Source organism: Nerophis ophidion, linkage group LG23 (genome assembly GCF_033978795.1).
Source record: "Nerophis ophidion isolate RoL-2023_Sa linkage group LG23, RoL_Noph_v1.0, whole genome shotgun sequence".
Lineage (NCBI taxonomy): Eukaryota > Metazoa > Chordata > Actinopteri > Syngnathiformes > Syngnathidae > Nerophis > Nerophis ophidion.
This window is the reverse complement of record NC_084633.1, coordinates 30,351,334-30,377,922: the sequence shown is the minus strand read 5'-3', so window position 1 is coordinate 30,377,922 and position 26,589 is coordinate 30,351,334. Positions and strand designations below refer to the sequence as shown.

Here is a 26,589-nt window from a genome sequence, read left to right as displayed (position 1 = left end):
AGTAGTAGATTAAAAAAAAAAAAAGCTTTTATAATTGTAAAGGACAATGTTTTATCAACAGATTGCAATAATGTAAATGTGTTAAAACTATTAAATGAACCAAAAATATGACCTATTTTATCTTTGTGAAAACATTGAACACAGTGTGTTGTCAAGCTTATGAGATGCGATGCAAGTGTAAGCCACTGGGACACTATTCTTCTTTTTTTTATTTTTATAGATGTCTAATGATAATGTCCATGAGGTATTTTTAATCACTGCTATGCTTAAATTATAACTAATATTGATACTGTTGTTGATAATATTCATTTTTGTTTCACTGCTTTTGGATTGTTCTGTGTCGTGTTTGTGTCTCCTCTCAATTGCTCTGTTTATGGCAGTTCTGAGTGTTGCTGGGTCAGGTTAGGTTTTGGAATTGGATTGCATTGTTATGGTATTGCTATGTATTGTTTTGTTGGATTGATTAAAAAAAATAAAAATAAAAATGAAAATAGAAAATCGATTTTTTTAAAAAGAGAATCGATTCTGAATCGCACGTGAGAATTGCAATTCGTACTGGAATCGATTTTTCCCCACACACCAAATATATATATATATATATATATATATATATATATATATTTATATATATATATATATATATTATCAGATTTTCAGTCCAAAAAAGGTAGAAATCTAAGTTATTTTTTAGAGTTACAAGCAAATGGCACTGATTTTGTGAAATGCTGTAAATGTTATTTATTTATCATTCTAATTTAAATATGTATATCATTGTTCATGATGTGCTTTGTGTTACAGTGGCCAAAAATATTTAGTATACCTACTACGCCACTGTATTTGAATGTTGGTCATTATGGCTGTGACTTGTTTTTAATGACTACTTAGGCCTACGACGCTACTGTATTTTAATGTTGGTCATTATGGTGGTGCCAGTTGAGAACCACTGCAATACAGAAGAGTGAAAACATCTAAAGACGGAACATTCTCATATTTTCCAAAATACTAAACGATGGGAGACGATTACGCCCTGAGACAATCTGGACATTTGTAACACCCACTGAGTGTGTTAACGAATGGGTGCCTTCAGAGCAGCATCGACCTCCTCCTCAGGCTGCAAGGTGTGCCACTGGGCCACCGGACGCCTGGGGTTGGCCAACATGTCGGACCAGTGGCGCAGTCCCACGCCCGAGGCGCCGTAGCCGATCCAGCACTTCCCGATGGGGTCGTTGCTTCCCAATTTGTCGTAGTCGTACACGGTGATCACCACCTGCACTTTCTGGGAGGGTTCCAACAGACGTGAAGGCAATTAAAAAACTTCATCGAATTCTCAATAACATGAGCAAATATCAGGAACAGTAATAAGGATGTTTTGTCACATGATGCTTTGGTTTTTCTCGGGGTTGACACACCTGGATCTGGGAGAAGGGGATCTCGAAGCTGAAGCTCTCGTTGAAATATGGATTCAAAGTGTTTTGTTTCACTGACGTCTTCTTCTTCTTCAGACGCTTGCCGTTGTGCTGCAGCACCACTTTGACGAAAGGATCTACAAAGAAAACATCGAAGTAATCAGGAGCGCTTTCAGCTTACTTACACTGTGCAGTCATTTTAGGGGAATAAATAATTGTTGGACACCAACCAAACCAATTTTTTTTTTTTTAAGCAATAATCTCAGTTGCAGAGACAGAAAATAGTAATTTATGTAAATGTCAAATCGGGTGAAAGCAAAATTGAAATAAGAGCTAGCTAGGAGATCAACAGCTTGCTAGCGCAGTTGTTGCTAGGAAGAAAAGTTAATCTGAGGCTGAGTTGATGTGAAACTGTTTAATGTTGCACTTTTTATATGTAGAAGAAAAGTTTAGTCATTTTATTTCTTCTGAGCAACAACTGGAGGCAGTTTATTGTTGATTAACGTTGACCCCGACTTAAACAAGTTGAAAAACTTATTGGAGTGTAACCATTTAGTGGTCAATTGTACGGAATATGTACTGTACCGTGCAATCTACTAATAAAAGTCTCAATCAATCAATCAAAAAAAGCACTTTATATGCACAAAGGTTTAGTTAAGAAACCATTCTGAGCCTTATTTTATTTAGTTTTTATTTTATATATGTTGACCACGTTAACCCTGGCAATGAACCCTGTGTGTATATGTATGTTATGCCATTGTTTACAAATTTGGTAAATAAATAACCAAAAAATTTATATTTTGTTGTTTTCTTACTGTACTGAAAATGAACCAAACCGTGACCTCTAAACACAAAAATACCGAAATTTTTGTGTACCGTTACACTCCTAATATATGTATATATATATATATATATACATATATACATATTAGGGGTGTGGGAAAAAATCGATTCGAATACGAATCGCGATTCTCACGTTGTGCGATTCAGAATCGATTTTATTTTTTTTTAAATCGATTTATCTTTTATTTTTTTAATCAATCCAACAAAACAATACACAGCAATACCATAACAATTCAATCCAATTCCAAAACCTAACCTGACCCAGCAACACTCAGAACTGCCATAAACAGAGCAATTGAGAGGAGACACAAACACGACACAGAACAAACCAAAAGCAGTGAAACAAAAATGAATATTATCAACAACAGTATCAATATTAGTTATAATTTAAGCATAGCCGTGATTAAAAATCCCTCATTAACATTATCATTAGACATTTATAAAAATAAAAAAAAGAACAATATTGTCACAGTGGCTTACACTTGCATCGCATCTCATAAGATTGACAACACACTGTGTCCAATGTTTTCACAAAGATAAAATAAGTCATATTTTTGGTTCGTTTAATAGTTAAAACTAATTTACATTATTGCAATTAGTTAATAAAACATTGTAGCTGAGATAGGCGCCAGCGCCCCCCGCAACCCCAAAAGGGAATAAGCGGTAGAAAATGGATGGATGGATGTCCTTTACAATTATAAAAGCTTTTTAAAAAAAATCTACTACTCTGCTAGCATGTCAGCAGACTGGGGTAGATCCTGCTGAAATCCTATGTATTGAATGAATACAGAATCACGTTGAATCGAAAACATAGATATATAATAGAATCGCGACCCCAAGAATCAATATTGAATCGAATCGTGGGACATCCAAAGATTCGCAGCCAATATATATATATATATATATATGTATTAAGGCTGCAAATCCTTGGGTGTCCCTACGGCGCAGACTCGAACCCGATTTTCTCCAGCAGCTGAGTTTCCCAGTTCGTCCTCTGGCTGGGTGCCCAGACACGCCCCTGCTGGTGTTGGGCGCAGCACGCCCGCGCAGCAACAAAGCTGCAGGTAATTACAAATCATCACACCTGAACCTGACCCGGACGAGAGGGAGCGGCATAGAAGCCAGCGGACACTGGAGACCTTTGCCAGAACGTAGCCAATCTTTCACAGTAAGCATCACGTCTGGCACCCCTTCCTCGTTCCTTGCTCGCATTCTTTGTGCTCTTCCTGGTTCCCGTGTTTGATGTCCCTTGGGTTTTCCGCAGTGTCTTCCCAGTTGCCTGTGATCGTGCCTTGCCTCACGACTGTGCTTGCTTTCCTCGACCCTCGACCCCAGCTTGGACTCGGACATTGTTGCCTCTCTCCAACCCCCGACTGCTTGCCTCCCTGCTGACTACCTCTTCGTCTTGCCCCTTGGATTCGACGAAAGATTTACACAACACGCACCGACAACAACCCCTGGTAAAACTTACATTGTTAATTCTACACATCGTCTGCACTCATTCACTTGTCAAGGTTTTCAATAAACTTGGTAAACTGCAGCTCTGCCTTGGGGTCGCCTCCTTCCCTCTGCCTGGTACACAACAATATACTTGCTAAATATATACGTATATATATATATGTGTGTGTGTGTAATTCTAAATATTCAATTATAAGAACAATCAAAACATACATATCAATCACTACATACTGTACATGTATACATATATATATATATATATATATATATATATATATATATATATATATATATATATATATATATATATATATATATGTATATATATATATATGTATATATGTATGATGTCTCCCTCTTAGACACATGTAAGAGGGATGTGTACTATGGCTAAGAGTTGTTGTTGTTTTTTTCCCCTTGTCCTCAGTCTGGACCCCCTCTCCAGGGGCCCAGGCTTAGACCGATTTTTTAATTTAATTTTATTTTATTTTAATCTTCAATTTTTTTTCTCCCATTCCCCCCCACTTGTTTACCTGTATCTCATCATTTTTGTAAGGGGCGCTGGAAGCCGGCAGACCCGTCAGCGATCTTGTAATGTTTGTCTGATCTTGAATGGGATTGTGCTGAAAATTTTAATATTCCTGAATGAATAAATAAAGTAATATATATATATATATATATATATATATATAAATATATATATATATATATGTATGTATGTATGTATGTATGTATATATATATATTTGTATGTATGTATATATATGTATGTATATATGTATGTATATATGTAATGTAACTTCTCGAGCTGTTGTATTTATTAATATTTAATAAGATTTTTGGAACACATTTATATGTTATCATTGTGATACATTCAGTATACAAAATGACTTTTTGATTGCTATAAATAATGTAATAGTTATGTAATTCAATGGCTCTTGAAATGTGGTCCACAAAAAACAACAACAAATAAATCGCAGATACAAAGTTGCTATTTTTGTGTATACATTACCTGACAGTCCTCCAACGTCCATCTTCTTCAAATTCTTGGCCTCCATGATGTTCACAGTTAGCTTGCCGGCCGTAGGAACGTAGCGAAGAGAAATGCAAATGTCTCCAAGTTTTTCTGCCTGTGAAGTCCCATTTTAAAAATGAACGCATCGGCATTTGAACAAAGGTGGGACTTTGTTGCTGAAGGAAACAACCAGCGCACCTCTTCCTTCTCGCCTCCGATCAGGTCCTTCCATTCGTGGATGGGCTGGCCGAGGTCCACCGAGTTCATGGGAATCTTGATCTCGCCGATGACGTCGTGTTTGCCGAAGCGGTCAAAGTCGAAAACCTGCAGCACCAAAGTCTGACCGCCCAGCTCCGTGTAGGGGATCTTCAGGGGCAAAAATGACCTTTGAACCTTTAATCGACAAGGAGGCCTGAACTCTACCAAGCGTGACGCACCTTGAAGGTGAAGGTCTCATTGAAAACAGGGCACAGGTTCTTGCGCTGGACTTTGGTTTCAAACTTTTTCTTCTTGTCAGGCAGCATGTAGACTTTCACGTAAGGGTCTGAGGTCCCGCCCATGTCCATGGCGGCCAGGTCCTGAGCCTGCAGGATGCCTACTATCAGCTGAGGGAGGAAAGGAACAATGAGGTCATTTTAGTTCTTACAGTTAGAATATTTTGTGTGTTTACCTGATTGTCTGTGAAGCTGTAGTCCAGCGTGTACTCCAGTTTGCCAAAGTTCTCTTTCTCCTCCTCTTGTTTACCTTCTTCTCCTTCCTGCAATACCCAATACAAGACTCTGAATGGAATACTCATTAACACAATATGATGGGACTGTTCATAAATGTAATTTGTCGTTACAACTCCGTACAGTCGGTGGCGGTATGTATCGCAACTTCGCTTATACCTTATACCCCGGAGAAGATATCCAGAAGAAATTTGTGTTGCCAACTTAGCGAGGAATTCCGTATCACAGCTATTGTGACCAAAATGATCATGGTAATGATGAATAAAATGATCATGGTATTGATGAATGTGTTTAAAGAGTACTTAGACACACACTGAAATCTTTTAACCAAGTGTATTGCATTTTTTTCTAATCAAGTAGTCAAACAAAATTGTCTTTCTTAGATTTATTTGAGAAGCACGAGCATCTCAAAAGGCACATGTCACATTCATAGCAAAGTATGTAAGGACTGCACAATAGGAAGAGAGATGCTTTATTGTTCACACACGAAATACTAGGTGGGACTGAGGGAGGAGGCTCAGTTTGGAGGGGGGTGAGAGCATGACACAACTAAGCGTGAAAGAGCCCACATTGGGAACAACGGTTAAATGATCAATGAGAAAGGAGAAGAGATAATTTTAGTGAGTCAATGCGGACAAGGTCAAACACAGGCCAGAATGGGTATGTACAAGTTTTGTTAAAAAGATTTAATTAAAAATTTGATAAAAATAAATGGACACTATTATGATTCGGTGTGGAGTTGTTGGTCTTGACCCCAGGATGCAGATACAACAGGTGAAGTGCAGATAAAATACATTTAATAACAAAATATAGGCTAAACAGCCATGGGAAAGGGTTTAACCCCGAGGACCGGGCTGGCACAAAAGAATATTTTGATTAGCAACCACAGAGAGATCATGACAGACGTATTATTTTTGTTTTGTTATTCAAATAAGTGTATCTTCCTCTGTTTTAATGTAGTTTTTTTATATCAAAGGAAAAACCGATTATTGTGTAAGCTAGCTGTGAGACTCAGGAGAGCTTGCAAGCTAGCACGAGCTTGCTTCTCCAGTAGATGAGCAGTTTGTGAGTTTATCGAAGTAGGATTATCGACCACAGGTTTTTGAGAATTTTTTATTTAAAAGCAGTGATACTAAAAAGCGCTCACAAGGGGCTTCGTCTTGTTCAGTAAAAAAACGACAAAAAGAAGCGACGGAAGATTAGATAAGTTATCTTATGTCTCCCAAACCTTCCATAAAAAACATATATATGCATCATGGCCAATTATGGAAATTGGAAAATAAATAATCTTTCTGGGACTTTTTTTTTATTTTCAGTGTATTACAATAATATAAAACAGTATTCAGTCACCATGGTAACAACCAGATGTAATGCATATAGTACATATATATATATATATATATATATATATATATACATATATATACATATATATATATATATATATATATATATATAGTACAGGCCAAAAGTTTGGACACCTACTCATTCAATGCATTTTTTTTTAATTTAATGACTATTTACATTGTAGATTGTCATTAAAGGCATCAAAACTACGAATGAACACATGTACACATGAACCTAATGAGCCTACACATGAACACATATGTACTTAACAAAAAAAGATGAAATAACTGAAAACATGTTTGTATTGTAGTTTCTTCAAAAGCCACCCTTTGCTCTGATTACTGCTTTGCACACTCTTGGCATTCTCTCCATGAGCTCCCTGCTCACCTGTGAAGTGAAAACCATTTCAGGTGACTACCTCTTGAACTTCGCAGAGAGAATGCCAAGAGTGTGCGAAAAAGTATAAATATATATATATATATATATATATATATATATATATATATATATATCATATGAGTTGGGAAATTGTGTTAGATGTAAATATAAACGGAATACAATGATTTTCAACCCACATTCAGTCTAATATGCTACAAAGACAACATATTTGATGTTCAAACTTTGCAAATAATCATTAACTTTAGAATTTGATGCCAGCAACACGTGACAAAGAAGTTGGGAAAGGTGGCAATAAATACTGATAAAGTTGAGAAAGGTGGCAATAAATACTGATAAAGTTGAGGAATGCTCATCAAACACTTATTTGTAACATCCCACAGATGTGCAGGCCAATTGGGAACAGGTGGGTGCCATGATTGGGTATAAAAATAGCTTCCATGAAATGCTAAGTAATTCACAAACAAGAATGGGGCGAGGGTCACCAATTTGTAAACAAATTGTCGAACAGTTTTAGAACAACATTTCTCAACGAGCTATTGCAAGGAATTTAGGGATTTTATCATCTATGGTCCGTAAAATCCTCAAAACGTTCAGAGAATCTGGAGAAATCACTGCACGTAAGCGATGATATTACGGACCTTTGACCCCTCAGGCGGTACTGCATCAAAAACCGACATCAGTGTGCAAAGGATATCACTACATGGGCTCAGGAAGTCTTCATAAAACCACTGTCAGTAACTACAGTTGGTCGCTACATCTGTAAGTGCAAGTTAAAACTCTACTATGCAAAGCAAAACCCATTTATCAACAACACCAAGGAACGGCGCTGGTTTCGCTGGGCCCGAGCTCATCTAAGATGGACTGATGTAAAGTGTAAAAGTGTTCTGTGGTCTGATGAGTCCACATTTCAAATTATATTTGGAATCTGTGGACGTGGTGTCCTCCGGAACAAAGAGGAAAATAACCATCAAGATTGTTATGGGCGTTAAGTTCAAAAGCCAGCATCTGTGATGGTATGGGGGTGTATTAGTGCCCAAGGCATGGGTAACTTACACATCTGTGAAGGCACCATTATTGTTGAATGGTCCATACAGGTTTTGGAGCAACATATGTTGTCATCCAAGCAACGTTATCATGGACGCCCCTGCTTATTTCAGCTAGACAATGCCAAGCCATGTGTTACAACAGCGTGGTTTCGTAGTAAAAGAGTGCGGGTACTTTCCTGGCCCGCCTGCAGTCCAGACCTGTCTCCCATCGAAAATGTGTGGCGCATTATGAAGCGTAAAATACGACAGCGGAGTCCTCAAACTGTTGAACGACTAAAGATCTACATAAAACAAGAATGAGAAATAATTTTACTTTCAAAGCTTCAACAATTAGTTTCCTCAGTTCCAAAAATGTTTATTGAGTGTTTTTAAAAGAAAAGGTGATGTAACACAGTGGTGAACATGCCCTTTCCCAACTACTTTGGCACGTGTTGCAGCCAAGAAATTCCAAGTTAATTATTATTTGCAAAAAAAAATTAAGTTTATGAGTTTGAACATCAAATATCTTTTCTTTGTAGTGCATTCAACTGAATATGGGTTGAAAAGGATTTGCAATTCATTGTATTCCGTTTATATCTAACCCAATTCATATGGAAACGGGGTTTGTATGTATGTGTGTATATATATATATATATATATATATATATATATATATATATATATATATATATATATATATATATATATATATATATATATATATATCGCATGAAAGCCATCTTCTTCTCACCTTCTTCTCCTCTCCATCCTCTCCTTCGGCATCTTTCTTCTTGCGTCCTCGCCCGCCCTTCCTCTCTCGGACCTTCTTGGGCTTCTTGCCCTTGTTGAAGCACTTCTTGTAGAGGCAGAAGCACATGCAGGCCACCAGCGCCAGGACCACCACCACAATGGCACCCACTGCCCACATGGGCACTGGACAAAGACAACACAGAACGTCCCTTACTTTGGAAGATTTTTGGGGAAAATCCAACCAAATATGGATGTTATTTATACCATGGCAGTATCAGACTGTTTATTTTCACAAATACCTGTGTTTTTGTTAGGTTGTTCAAATGTATTGTTTTATTAATGCATTATTATATTGTTTATGTATTATTATATTGTTTATGTACAGTGTGTCCGGCAGGCAGGAGGCCACGGGGGAAACCCAAGACATGTTGGGGAGACTATATGTCCCCCAACTGGCCTGGGAACTTCTCCGGTTCCTCCCCAGGAGGAGCTAGACCAAGTGGCTGTGCAGAGAAGTCTGGGCTTCCCTACTTAGGCTGCTGCCCCAAGACGCGCCCTCGGATAAGAGGAAAAAGACAGATGAATGGACGGATATTGTTTATCAATTCAGGGAAAAAATCATTGCATACTCAAGCTTTTGGGGGCAAAAACCTAAATAATTTTAATGAGAGCCATTAGTTTTTTGATTTTGTTGACTTGACTTTGCTCAAACAATTGTACGCAATAAAATTGAATATTTGTTTTATTTTTTTAAATATTTCTACATTCTTTTATATGTTTGTTTTATACTAAAGTTTTTTGTTCACAAATTCAACTATTTTTGTTTTCTTAAAATGTTTGTCCTGTGTTTTATTCTGATTTTAATCATTAACTACAAAAAGACAAAAATCAAAAAACTCACTTATTCAATCGGTGTCTGTATCGATAAAAGTATTGGCGATACCATCTTGGTATCGGATCGATATTTAAAATGGCAGTAGAATCGCCCACCTCTAATATTGACCTTGTTTTTATCAAGAAACAGTTGATAATAAAAGTTAACATACAAACGTGTATTAATGTTATACTTCTCTTAGGACTCATCTGTTCTCAACAAGATGGATCGTACTTTATTGATTCCTTCAGGAGAGTTCCCTCAGGGTTAAAAAAACAAGCACATAAGTGTGTGATCAAGGAGTTGGGGTCAGAGGTCACAGGACTATGAGAACATCCTTCTGTGCCCCACAAGGCTTGAATTGATTATAAAACATCATCCTCCACATGGTCGCAAGATTAGGTGATGTTGTTGCCGAAATAACTTAATAGTAAGAAATAATACATATTTAATTTGACTCTTTTTTTTTACATTTATTTGATATCTCAGCATATTTTGAGCCACATTAGATTGATATATTTTATTAATATTGTTGTACCCCCCATATGCATGCAGCAACAAAACAAAGTGGCACTACCTGCTCCTCCCTTTGCTAATAACACATTATAATGGGACTGCCTGTGAATGTAGTTCATCCCTACAGCTCTGCACAAAAGATGGTGCTATATTTCTTAACTTAGTTTCTTAACACCCCTTCTATGCCAGACCATAAGAAGGCGTAGCAGTGGAACAAAAAATAAAACAAAAGTTGTAATTTTTGAGGGTTTTTTCCGATTTTTTTTGAAGATGAACTGCCCTCACAGCACCCAATCACCCTTCCCATTCATAAGTAAACAAATATATAAATACATATGCACAAAGTAATCTATAACCTGCTACTTAAGAATGTACAACAAAAGAGGAGAAATATAAACTGAAGAGAAAAATTTAATTTAAAACATTTGTATGCACTTTCAAAATCTTTAGTATATCAGTATGTCGAATTAAATTATGGAATGGATTAAGTAAAGAAGTCAAACAATGTACTAATATGATCAGGTTTGAGAAACTATTCAAACTTAAAGTGTTTACAAAGTACAAGGAAGAATAATTCTGATGAACATTTTGAACCCTATTGAAAATTGGATCATTTTATTCATCTCACGATGTTAATTATAACCTTTTCTTTGGAGAAGTTTATTACTTATTATTTATGGAGTTAAATAGTTCACATATTGAGAACAGGAAGAGAATTAAATATGTTAGTAATTGCCATGTAATGGAAAAGAGGTTGGATTAAATAAACTCTGCTTCTTCCTACTCCTTTTCGGACATGTTGAAAGGAGAACCTGGAAATTGAGATGTATCGTATTGTGACTGTATGCAAGTTTGAAATTAACTTAAACCATAAACAATAAATTAAATTAAAATCAAATCAAATAAATCAAATAAAATCAAAGAAAGTCAAATAAAATCAAATTAAATCAAATAAAATCAAATACAATCAAATAAAATCAAATAAAATCAAAACAAATCAAATATAATAATACAAATAACAATAATAAAGACATTTATATTACTAATATGAAAGTAGCAAAAAGGGAGCAAAGCGGGAAATTATTAGATACTTTTTTTCAGTTGGAAAAAAAATCCAAAAACCTTTGGGCCAAAAAGCTAAAGAATTTTAATGATGATGGTCAATAGTTTTTATTTCGTATACCTATTTTTTTTACTGACTTTATTTTACTCCAAACAATTGTAAGTAATAATAAGGAATGCTTGTTTTAATTTTTACTTTTTTTTTTTTTCATTTTCGTATAATTTTTTTGTTCACAAAATCAAATATTTTTGTCTACCTAAAATGTTTATCGTGTGTTTTATTTGGATTAAATTAAATACAACAATAGAAATAAACAATAGTGAAGAAATGTATTTTATTATTATAAAGGTATCAAAGAGGGAGAGTTTCGGATACTCTTCTTTTGTAAAGTAAAAAAAAAAACACCAAAAACTTTTGGGGCAAAAAGCTAAAGAATTTCAATGAAAGCCAATAGTTGTTCTGTGTTAAATTATTTTGTACAGACTTTATTTTGCTCTAACAATTGTGAGTAAAAAAAGTGAATATTTGTTTTATTTTTTGATATTTTTGCATTTTCGGATGTTTATATATTCAAATATTTTTATTTGTTTACTTAAAATGTTTGTCCTATGTTTTATTCTGATTAGATTAAATTAAGTGAATACAAAAATAAATATAAACAATAATAAAGACATTTATTTTACTATGATGAAAGTAGCAAAAGGGGAGCAAAGAGAAAAGAGGGAGATTATCGAGACTCTTTTTCAAACGAAAAAAACACAAAAACATTTGGGCCAAAAAGCTAAAGAAATGTAAAGAGAGCCAATACCTTTTTCTGTGTTTACCTATGTTGTAGTGACTTTATTATGCTCTAACAAGTGTGAGTAATAAAAAGGAATACCGTATTTCCTTGAATCGCCGCAGGGCATATAGTATGCGCCTGCCTTGAATTACTGCCGGATCAAACTCGCTTCGCAAAATAATTAGCGCAGGTTTGGTCAAACTCGTGACGTCACGAGTGACACCTCCCCTTTCATCATTTTCAAAATGGAGGAGGCTGATTTCAATACCGGTAATTTGAAATCGCATAAAGGGAAGAAGATTAAGAGCTATTCAGTAGGATTTAAGGTCCAAGCTTACATCACACTCAAATTTTTACTGCATGCCTTTGGTAAGTGCTGGAGTGAGAGGACGTTTTAAAATAATTAGCGCATGCTTACTTTTACCGCATGCCTTTGGTAAGCGCAGGAGTGAGAAGAGGTTTTAAATGAATTAGCGCCCCGGCGGCAATTCAAGGAAATATGATACTTGTTTGATTTTTAAAATATTTTTACATTTTTGTATGTTTTATTTGTTCACAGATCCAAATATTTGTATTTGTTTACTTAATTTTTTTGATCTGAGATTTATTTAGATTTAATTAAATCAATACAACAATAAAACAATAATAACGACATTTATTTTACTACTATGCAAGAGGAGCAAAGAGCAAAGAGTTTATTTTCAAACAAAAATAAACCAAAACTTTTTTTTAAATATATTTGTTTTGCTTTTCATGTTTTTTGCTCACATTATGTCCGACACACTGCAGCGCCTTCAATTATGCAAACCAATCTTTGACACAAATTAAGCCTTTCAAAAGTGTTTTTTGGAATGGTATACTTACACTGGAGTTTATGGTCTGGAGCAGAGCACGATGGTGACAGTATCGAATGAGAGAAGAAAGAAATGAGACAAAAGAGATGGAGAGTGAATGATGGCCCCATGCTGATGCAACAGAATGATTATGACGTAAATATATCAATCAATAGATGTTAAAATCTAAGCATTTTGATGAAATGTGAGGACACCCCTCACATTTCTGCAAATATTTATCAAATATGTTTGATATATTTATCAAAAATATATTGATATATGCTGGTAACGCTAATATTGAACAAATATTTGTATATACAAACCCCATTTCCATATGAGTTGGGAAATTGTGTTAGATGTAAATACAAATGCAATACAATGATTTGCAAATCCTTTTCAACCCATATTTAATTGAATACACTACAAAGACAACATATTTGATGTTCAAACTCATAAACTTAATTTTTTTTGTGCAAATAATGATTAACTTAAACTTCATGGCTGCAACGCGTGCCAAAGTAGTTGGGAAAGGGCATGTTCACCACTGTGTTAAACTGTTTGACTATTCGCTCACGCAGTTGTGGACAAAGGGGTGTACCTCGCCCCATCCTTTCTTGTGAAAGACTGAGCATTTTTTGGGAAGCTGTTTTTATACCCAATCATGGCACCCACCTGTTCCCAATTAGACTGCACACCTGTGGGATGTTCCAAATAAGTGTTTGATGAGCATCCCTCAACTTTATCAGTATTTATTGCCACCTTTACCAATTTCTAAAGTTAATGATTATTTGCACACAAAAAAAATGTTTATCAGTTTGAACATCAAATATGTTGTCTCTGTAGCATATTCAACTGAATATGGGTTGAAAATGATTTGCAAATCATTGTATTCCGTTTATTTTTACATCTAACACAATTTCCCAACTCATATGGAATATATATATATATATATATATATATATATATATATATATATATATATATATATATATATATACAGATGTATATATATATGTATGTATATGTATATATATATATATATATATATATATATACATACAAGATGTAAACTGTGTATATATATATATACACAGTGTACATCTTGTATGTAAATTTACAGTCCCCTTTAGAATGACTTACTGGGCAAGTGTGTGAATTCATTGAAGAACTTATTCTTCATGCTTTCAAACTGGTGGCTGGAGTGGTGCGAGGGGGGCGGGGGCGGCGCGGGTTCCTTGTTCTCCTCCACCGCTGCCCTTCGGGGCCGCGCCCCCGACACACTGACCAATCGCATCGCTGCTGTGTGAAAAGAGAATGTCAAATATTTATCATGCTTTCATTAACACTAATGTCCCATAAGTTGTATCATCTTTCATTCTCACAAGCATGTAATACTTGACCTTTGACCCGACCGCAACCTGTTTATTCATCTCACTTTTGATCTGATGGAGGCTTGGCTCGGGTGTTGGGACTGACGGTCACGTGTCTGACGCTGAATCCCGAGGAAGTGTCCTCGGGCAAGGTTCAACCATTTTCTATAGCTCTTGTCTTCATTCGGGTGAGGGTGAGCAAGCTAATATTAGCATGCATGCTAACAATAGCATGTTTACAGTTAGCCAATCACGTATAAACACCAACATGCATGTTATTTAATGAAGGAGGAAATACCCAAACAAAATAATGCTCTACATAAAGATGCCACAACAGAGATTCAAACCCGCGACCTCCTGATTGCAAAACCGATAACACTTCAGTACACTTCGCTCAGTGCACTATGAACACAGTCCTCAGCCAAAAAGACAATGTGGTCCTTCACATTTAAAGCAACTATCTTCATAAGTGCATAAATTGTAACACAAATAAATATCCATCTTCTTCCGCTAATCCGAGGCGTGGTCGCGGGGGAAGCAGCCTAAGCAGAGAACTCCAGACTTCCCTCAAATAAATATATTTATGTATTATTAACAATGTATAATAAGTCCCTCCAGGATTTCGCTGGTTTTTTCTGTCAATGTTACGGCCTAAAATACCTAAATTTGCGAGAGCTTTTTCACAAAGTTGCAGCAAAAGTTGTTGTGTTTTGAGGTGATTCAGATTGTGATTTTATGAATTTGTTATCAATGTTTTGGGAGTTCCTTTAAACCTCAAAAAGCACAGGATTTCAACCACATTTTAAAATGAATACAGTATTGATGTTTTACTCATTTATTAGCACACTGACTTAAAAGAAGACACTAGATGGTGGAAAAAGCACGTACTTGTGCTCATGGTCACATTACTGTACTGTTTTAATAACTTGTAACTAGTAATATTAATTAATAATTAACAAAATATGACATTTTGTGTCATATACCAAATTACATGACTCTAGGGCAGGGGTCACCAACCTTTTTGAAACCAAGAGCTACTTCTTGGGTACTGATTAATGCGAAGGGCTTCCAGTTTGAAACACACTTAAAAAATTGCCAGAAATAGCCAATTTGCTCAATTTACCTTTTATATACATATATATATATATATATATATATATATATATATATATATATATATATATATATATATATATATATATATATTTATATATATATATATATATATATATATATATATATATATATATATATATATATATATATATATATATATATTTATATATATATATATATATATATATATATATATATACATACATATATATATATAATGGGTATTTCTGTCTGTAATTCCGTCGTACATTTTTTGTCCTTTTACGGAAGGTTTTTGCAGAGAATAAATGATGAAAAAAACACTTAATTGAACGGTTTAAAAGAGGAGAAAACAGGAAAAAAATTAAAATTAACTTTTGAAACATAGTTTATCTTCAATTTCGTCTCTTTAAAATTCAAAATTCAACCAAAAAAAAGTAGAGAAAAACTAGCTAATTTGAATATTTTTGAAAAAATTTAAAAAAGAATTTATGAAACATCTTTAGTAATTTTTCCTGATTAAGATTAATTTTAGAATTTTGATGACATGTTTTAAAGAGGTTAAAATCCAATCTGCATTTTGTTAGAATATATAACAAATTGGACCAAGCTATATTTTTAATAAAGACAAATCATTATTTATTCTAGATTTTCCAGAACAAAAATTTTAAAAGAAATTCTAAAGACTTTGATATAAAAATGTTCTAGATTTGCCAAAATAACTTTTTTGAATTTTAATCATAATAAGTTTAAAGAAATATTTCACAAATATTTTTCGTCAGAAAAACAGAAGCTAAAATGAAGAATTAAATTAAAATGTATTTATTATTCTTTACAATAAAAAAAACAAATTTACTTGAACATTGATTTAAATTGTCAGGAAAGAAGAGGAAGGAATTTAAAAGGTAAAAAGGTATATGTGTTTAAAAATCTTAAAATCATTTTTAAGGTTGTATTTTTTTCTCTAAAATTGTCTTTCTGAAAGTTATAAGAAGCAAAGTAAAAAAAAAAAATCAATTTATTCAAACAAGTGAAGACCAAGTCTTTAAAATATTTTTTGGGATTTTCAAATTCTATTTGAGTTTTGTCCCTCTTAGAATTAAAAATGTCGAGCAAAGCGAGACCAGTTTGCTAGTAAATAAAGAAATGTTTTAAAATATAGGCAGCTCACTGGTAAGTGCTGCTATTTGAGCTCTTTTTAGAACAAGCCAGCGGGCGACTCATCTGGTCCTTACGGGCTACCTGGTGCCCGTGGGCACCGCGTAGGTGACCTCTGCTCTAGGGTATACACTTGTAAAAATAGCTCAAAAGGTTAACATGCTATGTATCATGTTATATGACTCGGAGGTGTATGGCTGAAAAATTAACTTAAACGGTCATTATGCTAATGCTAGCATGCTATCATGCTAACTGTTAGCATGTGTAATGTTGGAGCCTATCTCAGCTGCATTCGGGCGGAAGGCGTTGTACATGCTGGACAAGTCGCCACCTCATCGCAGGGCCAACACAAATAGACAGACAACATTCACACTCATATTCACACATTAGGGCCAATTTAGTGTTGCCAATCAACCTATCCCCAGGTGCATGTCTTTGGAGGTGGGAGGAAGCCGGAGTACCTGGAGGGAACCCACGCGGTCACGGGGAGAAAATGCAAACTCCACACAGAAAGATCCCGAGCCCGGGATTGAAATCTAAAAAATACTAAAGCTCAAATAAGTAAATATCAATAGTGAAAAATGCATTCAAAATAATTATCAGAGGGAATCTTAATATTATTAAATCTGAAAAAAAAATGTATTTACTAATTTTTCTTTTGAATACATTATTTCTGAATGATGTGTTTTTCAACCTTTTAGTTTTAGTTTCAAACTTTATATTTAAGTATTTCTAACTTTTAGCTCTAATTTAGCATCATGAATGGGACCCTTTGAACTTTATTCAAAAATGTTGTCCTCTTACAACAATAAAATAAAAAATAATCTCTTCTGGAAACTTTCTTCATCAATTACCACCTCAAAAAAACGACCCATATTAAAAAACAGTAGCATACTAGGCCCAATTATGAATTAAAAACAAGGCAGAGTTTTTAAATAACACGTTTTTTAAATTTTTTGGGCCAGTTTGAAAAGTAAAGCTGTGTTTGAATATAGGAAAAGGAAACATTGTACTTAAATTAAGGGAATATTTGGAGAATCATTGCTCTATATCAGGGGTCACCAACGCGGTGCCCGCGGGCACCAGGTAGCCCATAAGGACCAGATGAGTCGCCCGCTGGCCTGTTCTAAAAATAGCTCAAATAACAGCACTTACCAGTGAGCTGCCTCTATTTTCAAAATTGTATTTATTTACTAGCAAGCTGGTCTCGCTTCGCTCGACATTTTTAATTCTCAAAGACACAAAACTCAAATAGAATTTGAAAATACAAGAACATATTTTAAAAACTTGGTCTTCACTTGTTTAAATAAATTAATTATTTTTTTAAATTTTGTTTCTTATAACTTTCAGAAAGACAATTTTAGAGAAAAAAATACAACCTTAAAAGTGATTTTAAGATTTTTAAACACATATACCTTTTTACCTTTTAAATTCCTTCCTCTTCTTTCCTGACAAATTAAATCAATGTTCAAGTGTTTTGTTTTGTTTTTTGTAAAGAATAATGACTAAATTTTAATTGAATTCTTCATTTTAGCTTCTGTTTTTTCGACAAAGAATATTTGTAAAATATTTCTTCAAACTTATTATGATTCAAATTCAAAAAGATTATTTTGGCAAATCTAGAAAATCTGTAGAATCAAATTTAAATCTTATTTCAAAGTCTTTTAAATTTCTTTTGAAATTTTTGTTCTGGAAAATCTAGAAGAAATAATGATTTGTCTTTGTTAGAAATATAGCTTGGTCCAATTTGTTATATATTCTAACAAAGTGTAAATTGGATTTTAACCTATTTAAAACATGTCGTCAAAATCCTAAAATTAATCTTAATCAGGAAAAATTACTAATGATGTTCCATAAATTCTTTTTTTAATTTTTTCAAAAAGATTCGAATTAGCTAGTTTTTCTTATCATTTTTTTAGGTTGAATTTTGAATTTAAAAGAGTCGAAATTGAAGATAAACTATGTTTCAAATTAAAATTTTCATTTTTTTCATGTTTTTTCCTCTTTAAACTGTTAAATTAAGTGTTTTTTTTATAATTTATTCTCTACAAAAAAACCTTTCGTGAAGGAAAAAAAATGTACGACGGAATGACAGACAGAAATACCCATTTTTTTAATGTATATACATTTATTTATTAAAGGTAAAGTGAGCAAATTGGCTATTTCTGGCAATGTATTTAATTGTGTATCAAACTGGTAGCCCTTCGCATTAATCAGTACCCAAGAAGTAGTTCTAGGTTTCAAAAAGGTTGGTGACCCCTGCTCTATATACATTTTTGAACAAATATAAAAAGGAAAGGAGCAGAAAGATGCAACACCTTGTGATGTCAGATGACCTTTTTGCCAACCCAAATATATCTATATTTCTATTTTTAATATACTACAAAACACAATACCAACCCCTCATACTACAGTAGAAGGTTGGTCATATTACCACAGTACAGTATTTTATCCGTAGCAACTTTCACTAACATTGTTTGAAGCAGTGTTTCCCAACATTAGCGTGTCATGGGAAATGATCCAATTTTACTCTAAATTGGTATGAAAATACGCTTTATTCACCACTTAGTGACGTTTCGGCAGCGCGACTATTTATTTATTATTTTTCCCATGTGTGCCTTGCTTCAACAAAGATGCATACGTCTCAAATAAAAAGCTGGATTTGTATGGTCGCTATTGCTGTAATAAAACACTGTAATGTTTTTTCATTCAATTACCATCCAAAGTAAAGTAGGCATCCTTGTGTCGCTGCAGCCTTGTAACGAGATTAAGCGGCAAAGGTAATCCAAAAATCCCCCGGGTTTAAACAAATGAAGGATCGACTCCTCCCCTTTTGCGTTCCATCCCACTATAGTGTGGCGTCGACTCCCTTTTGCACAGTTTCATTCTCCATCTGCCATTAATCCTCCTTCCCCATCACTTACACGTCATGTTTGAATGATGACCCCTTTTTAATCCCTGTGATGGCATAAACAGGTCATTAGAGTGTGTGTGAAAGGATATGACATTGACCACATGTTAAACTCATTTGCATAAATTAATAAGACCCAATACTGTTTTAACAAAAAAAATAAAGTGGTACGACATATAATCCCTTGATTAAAGTACAATGTTTATTTTCCTATATTCAAAGACCGTCTTACTGTTCAAACTGTCAACATTCAAAATATTAAATACATTTTGCTCAAAAAGGTGTTCTTATTCATATACTTTAAAACATTTTTTTAGTCAGACCATATTTTCGGTATATTAGACAGAATTTTTACCTGACATGTTTTGTATAACAGCTGATAAGCAACACGTCACAGTTGTGAGGTGATCCTTTTGAAGAAGACTCCAGATAACAGTCAAAACATGTAAGGTAAAAAGTCCATCTAATATACTGAAAATATGGTCTGATTACAAGAAAATAAAAAAAAGTATTCAATACTATTGTTAAATAAAACCTTTACCTTGTTTTTAATGACTACTTAGGCCTACTATGCTACTGTATTGTAATGTTGGTGATTATGATGGTACTTGGAGAGCCAAGTGTTTTCTAAAGCAGTAATTGCTGACAAAAGTTTGAGAACCACTCTGATAGGTAGTTAGATAAGAATACAAAATATAAAGAAAAGAGAATAATTTACATAAAAATGTGCACAAATTTAGGAAACAATGGATACAGGTTGGGCTTCACAGTGGAAGAGGGGTTAGTGTGGCTGCCTCACAATACGAATGTCCTGAGTAGTCAGAGTTCAATCCCGGGCTCGGGATCTTTCTGTGTGGAGTTTGCATGTCTTCCCCGTGAATGCGTGGGTCCCCTCCATGTACTCTGGCTTCCTTCCACTTCCAAAGACATGCACCTGGGGATAGGTTGATTGGCAAAACTAAATTGGCCCTAGTGTGTGAATGTGAGTGTGAATGTTGTCTCTCTATCTGTGTTGGCCCTGTGATGAGATGGCGACTTGTCCAGGGTGTACCTCGCTTTCCGCCCGATTGTAGCTGAGATAGGCTCCAACGCTCCCCGCGACCCCAAATCGAATAAGCGATAGAAAATGGATGGATGGATGGATACAGGTTGTAGACAACTACAGTGTATAGCGCTGGGCATCAGCCAATGAATAAATAAATGTACAGCAAAGCACCGAAACAATTTATTGCGTCGCCTTTTGAATGACATTGAATTTTTATTACTGGTAAAAATCATAATGTTTTTTTGAGAATGCGTACTGTATACCAACCACTATGCACTTTGGTGTGTCTAATATAAGTGTGACTGACTCGTGGCTGAGAGCTGGGATAGGCCTAACCTTAGTGAGGACAAAATATATAGAAAATAGATGGACATATATTTACATTCATTTTCAATAGTGTTATCATAATTTCACTATCAAAATTGAAACGTAAAAAAAAATACAAAGAAGGTACTGTAAGTTCCACACACAATAAAGATGTGTTTATGGCGATAATCTTAAATCAAACAAGTACTCGGGATTAATAAGAGGACCAATGATGACTATAAAACGTAGAGAATTGAAAATTATTATCCTGCATAATATTGAACTAATAATAATAATTATAATAATAATAATAATTATAATAATTCTAGAACATAGTAAAAAAACATAACACATAATATAGTTGATAGCATGGGTTAACTCGCTGACTTTAACATGATGCCAAATATCACCATCATTGGACGTCATTTGTAACATAATGCATAAAAACACATTTAATTTATCAGTGCCTTTTAAAAAATAACGAAGGACAATTTACAATATACAGGTAAAAAAAAAATGTTTTTAAATATGATAAAACAACATAGGATACATTCCATTTTTCTTATATTTGACTAGGTAAAAAGTCATTGAGATTAAAATGTCTTTTGCAAGAGACCTGGCCAAGATGGCTACAAAAACAGGTTTCATAAATAAACAGAGCAGAAATAAATACAGGAGGAGTCACACACTGTAATAAAATGTACAAATTACTTACAACATAAACACCAAAAACACGCAAATGGTAAAAAAAATAAAGTTTGAGTAAAAATTCTCAATCCTTTAAAATGGCCTAAAATTCCCCCAAAAGTGATGAGTTCAGGTAACCTCAGACCCTTTTATTCATTCCATGATTCCATGACCATGGCTTTTTTTGTTTTACTGAGATTTATGTTGGCTCCAGTAACCAACTCGCCAAGGGTGTTCTGTGACCACAAACTGTCACGACTGGAGTCTCTATACATGAAAGAACATAAAGACCCACCTCTCTTTGCTGGCCTTTGACCTGAGCTGAGTCTGCCCACTAGGCCACCATTTCTAGTCTTACCCCCCCCCCCCCCCCAGCAACCCCCCCCCCCCCCCCCCCCAACCCACCCACCACCCCTTCGCTTTGGTTTTATTTTTTCTATTTGTCGCACTTTTTATTACTATGATTTTTATTAAGCAATTTTTTTACTTTTTATTCGACCCCTTTTACCGTATTGCTTTTGCACTATTTTTTGTTCAGCTCATTCTTTGTTTATGTTCTTTGTTTGTTTTCTGTTTCTGTTGCTCTATGCTTTTTTAACCCGTAAAGCACTTTGGTTCAATTTAAAAGTTGTTGTAAACGTGCTATATAAATAAAATTGACTTGACTTGACTTGACTTGACTAAATAAGGGTGAACCAGAAAATGAACATGTGACCAACAAAGGAACATACTAACTCTGCACCATATTGGTTCTGTCAACATGGTGGTGAATGTACGCATGTGCTGTGTTTGTTTGGGTTTAAATTTTCTGAATTAGTACATTTGGTATAATGACAGCCTCTCTAACAGACAATTATTTTCCCCCTATAATTATTGTAAAACAGGTGTTTGTTGAATGGTGAAAATTTGTTGTCAGTATTTGTTTATTGGATTTTTAACATGTGTAGTCCAGAAATACAATTACACACACGTCAAATGTTCTTTTTCCCTTCCCCAAACAAGACCATTTACTCTTTCTTTAAGCAGATTAATATTGACACCTGCGGCCACAACAAGGTCTGATTAATCTTCGTTTTGTGATTAACATGCTGACTTTAACGTGATACCAAACATCACATCATGGACATCACTAGTAATAGTGATGCTGCCTTCAGGAACAATAGGACATATTTATTTTCATCAACTCTTCCATTTATTAAACACTGATTTAAAGTGTGTACTTATACTGTGTAAAAGTCTACTGCAGGTGAGTTGACGTAAATAGAGTTACATGTAAGCCACTTAAACTAATCTTTGCCAGTTTGGGAAGACATTTCTTTTGTTATTGTGCGTCACATCTCGTGCTTTTTCTCATGCAAGACAAAGCAAACAAACATACATTTGTCTATTTTTACCTTTTGAAGAAACATTTTATTCAGTTTATATGATATATATATATATATATATATATATATATATATATATATATATATATATATATATATATATATACATATATATATATATATATGTATATATATATTCATATATATAAATGTACATATATATACATGTTTATATTTAAATGTATATATATATATATATATATATATATATATATATATATAAATATACATAAATTTATATAAATATACATATATATATAAATAAATATATGTATATATATATATATATACTAAATAAATATATATATGTATACATATATATTTATATATACATAAATAAACATAAATGTATATACATATATATTTATATGTATATATATATTTATATATACATATATATATATATAAATATACATAAATGTATATAAATATACATATATATATATATATATGTATATATATAAATATATATATATGCATATATACTGTATAAATATATATATATATACATTTTCTACCGCTTATTCCTTTTGGGGTCGCGGGGGGCGCTGGTGCCCATCTCAGCTACAATCGGGCGGAAGGCGGGGTACACCCTGGACAAGTCGCCATCTCATCACAGGGCCAACACAGATAGAGAGACAACATTCACACACACATTCACACACTAGGGCCAATTTAGTGTTGCCAACTACCCTATCCCGAGGTGCATGTCTTTGGAGGTAGGAGGAAGCCGGAGTACCCGGAGAAAACCCAAGCAGTCATGGGGAGAACATGCAAACTCCACACAGAAAGATCCTAAGCCCGGGATTGAACCACCCAGGACTACTCAGGACCTTCGTATTGTGAGGCAGACGCACTAACCACTCTTCCACCGTGCTGCCCGTATATATATACAGTATATATATATATATATATATATATATATATATATATATATATATATATATATATATATATATATATATATAAATATACCCATGTATATAAAATATATACATATGTATATGTGTGTGTGTGTGTGTGTGTGTGTATATATATATATATATATATATATATATATATATATATATGTATATATATATATATATATATATATATATATATCCATCCATCCATCTTCTTCCGCTTATCCGAGGTTGGGTCGCGGGGGAAACAGCCTAAGCAGGGAAACCCAGACTTCCCTCTCCCCAGCCACTTTGTCTAGCTCTTCCCGGGGGATCCCGAGGCGTTCCCAGGCCAGCCGGGAGACATAATCTTCCCAACGTGTCCTGGGTCTTCCCCGTGGCCTCCTACCGGTTGGACGTGCCCTAAACACCTCCCTAGGGAGGCGTTCGAGTGGCATCCTGACCAGATGCCCGAACCACCTCATCTGGCTCCTCTCGATGTGAAGGAGCAGCGGCTTTACTTTGAGTTCCTCCCGGATGGCAGAGCTTCTCACCCTATCTCTAAGGGAGATCCCCGCCACACGGCGGAGGAAACTCATTTCGGCCGCTTGTACCCGTGATCTTATCCTTTCGGTCATGATCCAAAGCTCATGACCATAGGTGAGGATGGGAACGTAGATCGACCGGTAAATTGAGAGCTTTGCCTTCCGGCTCAGCTCCTTCTTCACCACAACGGATCGGTACAACGTCCGCATTACTGAAGACGCCGCACCGATCCGCCTGTCGATCTCACGATCCACTCTTCCCTCACTCGTGAACAAGACTCCTAGGTACTTGAACTCCTCCACTTGGGGCAGGGTCTCCTCCCCAACCTTTTTTAAAAGGTCAATTCCCAGCAGGCACAACACATTAAAACAATGTTGAGAACTTGTTGAATTAGGTCCTGTTGTTGAACAATTGAAACCTAACGTTGAAACAAAATGCTTTTTGATGACGTTTAATCAATTTTGGGCTGTGACATGGAATTCACCATTGAATTTTGGTCATTTCCCAACCAATATTCTACAACTCAAAAATTACGTTGAAACAACATGCTTTTCGACGACGTTTAATCAATGTTGGGTTCTGACGTTGATTTGACTATTGAAACGTGGTCATTTTCCAACCAATATTCTACAACACAAATACAACGTTGAAACAACATGCTTTTTGACGACATGTAATCAATGTCAGGTTGTGACGATGATTTGACTATTCAATTTTAGATTATTTCCCAACCAACAACGTGGATCCAACGTTGTCTCAATTTACAAATACAACTATTTTGCAACGATGTTTCAAAATCAGTTTTAAAGGACACGTACGTATAATCAATGTTGTATCAACACCTTGTGCCTGCAGGGTTATCACTTGTTGAGAGTATATTGGAGATTTTTTTCTCCTTTCAGGGACATTTTAGCAATATTTTTGTCCAAAACTTTGGTTGGGTTACTCCGAATAGAATGATTATTTTCTTTTTTCACGTTTATTTTTGTTTAGATCATTTCAAATATTTAATAATTTTAGCCTATTTCTGTTGCTCTTGATATTAATGTAAAATAGATATTTATATGATGTATAAATAATTGCAGTAGCGTAGTAGGCGTAAGTACTCATTAAAAACAAGTCAGAGGTTTTATTTAATATCAAGCTATACATTTATATATATATATATATATATATATATATATATACGCGCACATATATGTATATACACCTACATGTTTTATATATATATATATATATATATATATATATATATATATATGTACGTGTATATCTACATGTTTTATATATACATGTGCGTGTATATATTTTATACTTTTTGTACATATATATGTAAGTATATATATATATATATATATATATATATAAATGAATTATAATTATGTTTTGTTTATAAATAACTAATTTAAATAATAATAATTTAAAAAAATCATAATAATAATAATGATAATAATCATGGATAAACATAATAAAACATGCTTGTAGGAGTTAACATATTTTCACCTTTCCAGTAGGCTATTTGTCATCTAAAAGGTGTTTCTTTATCAAAAATAAGTATCATGATAATTTTTTTCTAAATAATCAACTTAACCCTCCTATTACCTTCCCTCAGATGTAGTAGATAAGTCATGTTCTCCATTGTCCGTATTTTTTGATAAAAATACTAAAACATTAAAACATGTTTATTGTTTTTATTCAGGACAAAATGTTTTATAAAAAATGTTGTATACACTTTTCATTATCATTAATTATTGTCCTGACTATACTTAACTGCTAATAACTTAAATTGAGGCAATTTGTTTATTAATCCTATCACATCATCAATAGGCTGCAGAGTAAATAATGAAATTCAAAGTCATTCCAATATGACTCACCTTTGTTGGTGTCGGTCCTCAGTACTTTATCTTTTATTAGTATTATTATGCATCCAAGCGTGTTGCAGTACAATCCACCATCAGTGCTGACTGACAACTGTCTCTCCCTTCCCCCCCACCACATCCGTTAATCTTTTCATTATCCAGCACTGCCAACTACTTACTGGCCACGCTCTAACACTCACCATCAGGTCCAGCAGGTAACGTATTTTGCATTTTGCATTTTGCAAACACACACCTTGGCAGGTAGCTTCGTCTTGCCTATGTCATAAAAAAAAAACATATTTGTTT

At 34.2% G+C, this 26,589-nt stretch overlaps 1 protein-coding gene across 4 annotated transcripts; it reads right to left on the bottom strand.

Annotated features, from left to right (window-relative positions):
- Positions 1–825: 825 nt before the first annotated feature.
- On the bottom strand, positions 826–26,419 carry syt5a (synaptotagmin Va). Of its 4 annotated transcripts, XM_061884095.1 has the most exons (11): positions 26,299–26,393; positions 14,473–14,549; positions 14,178–14,336; positions 13,069–13,083; positions 8,972–9,153; positions 5,392–5,478; positions 5,159–5,326; positions 4,920–5,087; positions 4,719–4,836; positions 1,410–1,543; positions 827–1,276 (listed from the first exon to the last, which is right to left on the bottom strand). In XM_061884095.1, the coding sequence occupies exons 3-11, from the start codon at positions 14,329–14,331 to the stop codon at positions 1,067–1,069; spliced, it is 1,236 nt and encodes a 411-aa protein (XP_061740079.1). In that variant the 5' UTR covers positions 14,332–14,336; positions 14,473–14,549; positions 26,299–26,393; the 3' UTR covers positions 827–1,066. The 4 variants fall into 4 exon arrangements, with proteins under 4 accessions (XP_061740081.1, XP_061740079.1, XP_061740078.1 ...); XM_061884094.1 differs by lacking the exon at positions 14,473–14,549 and having other exon boundaries at positions 26,299–26,419; XM_061884096.1 differs by lacking the exon at positions 14,473–14,549 and having other exon boundaries at positions 14,178–14,333; positions 26,299–26,382.
- Positions 26,420–26,589: the final 170 nt, after the last annotated feature.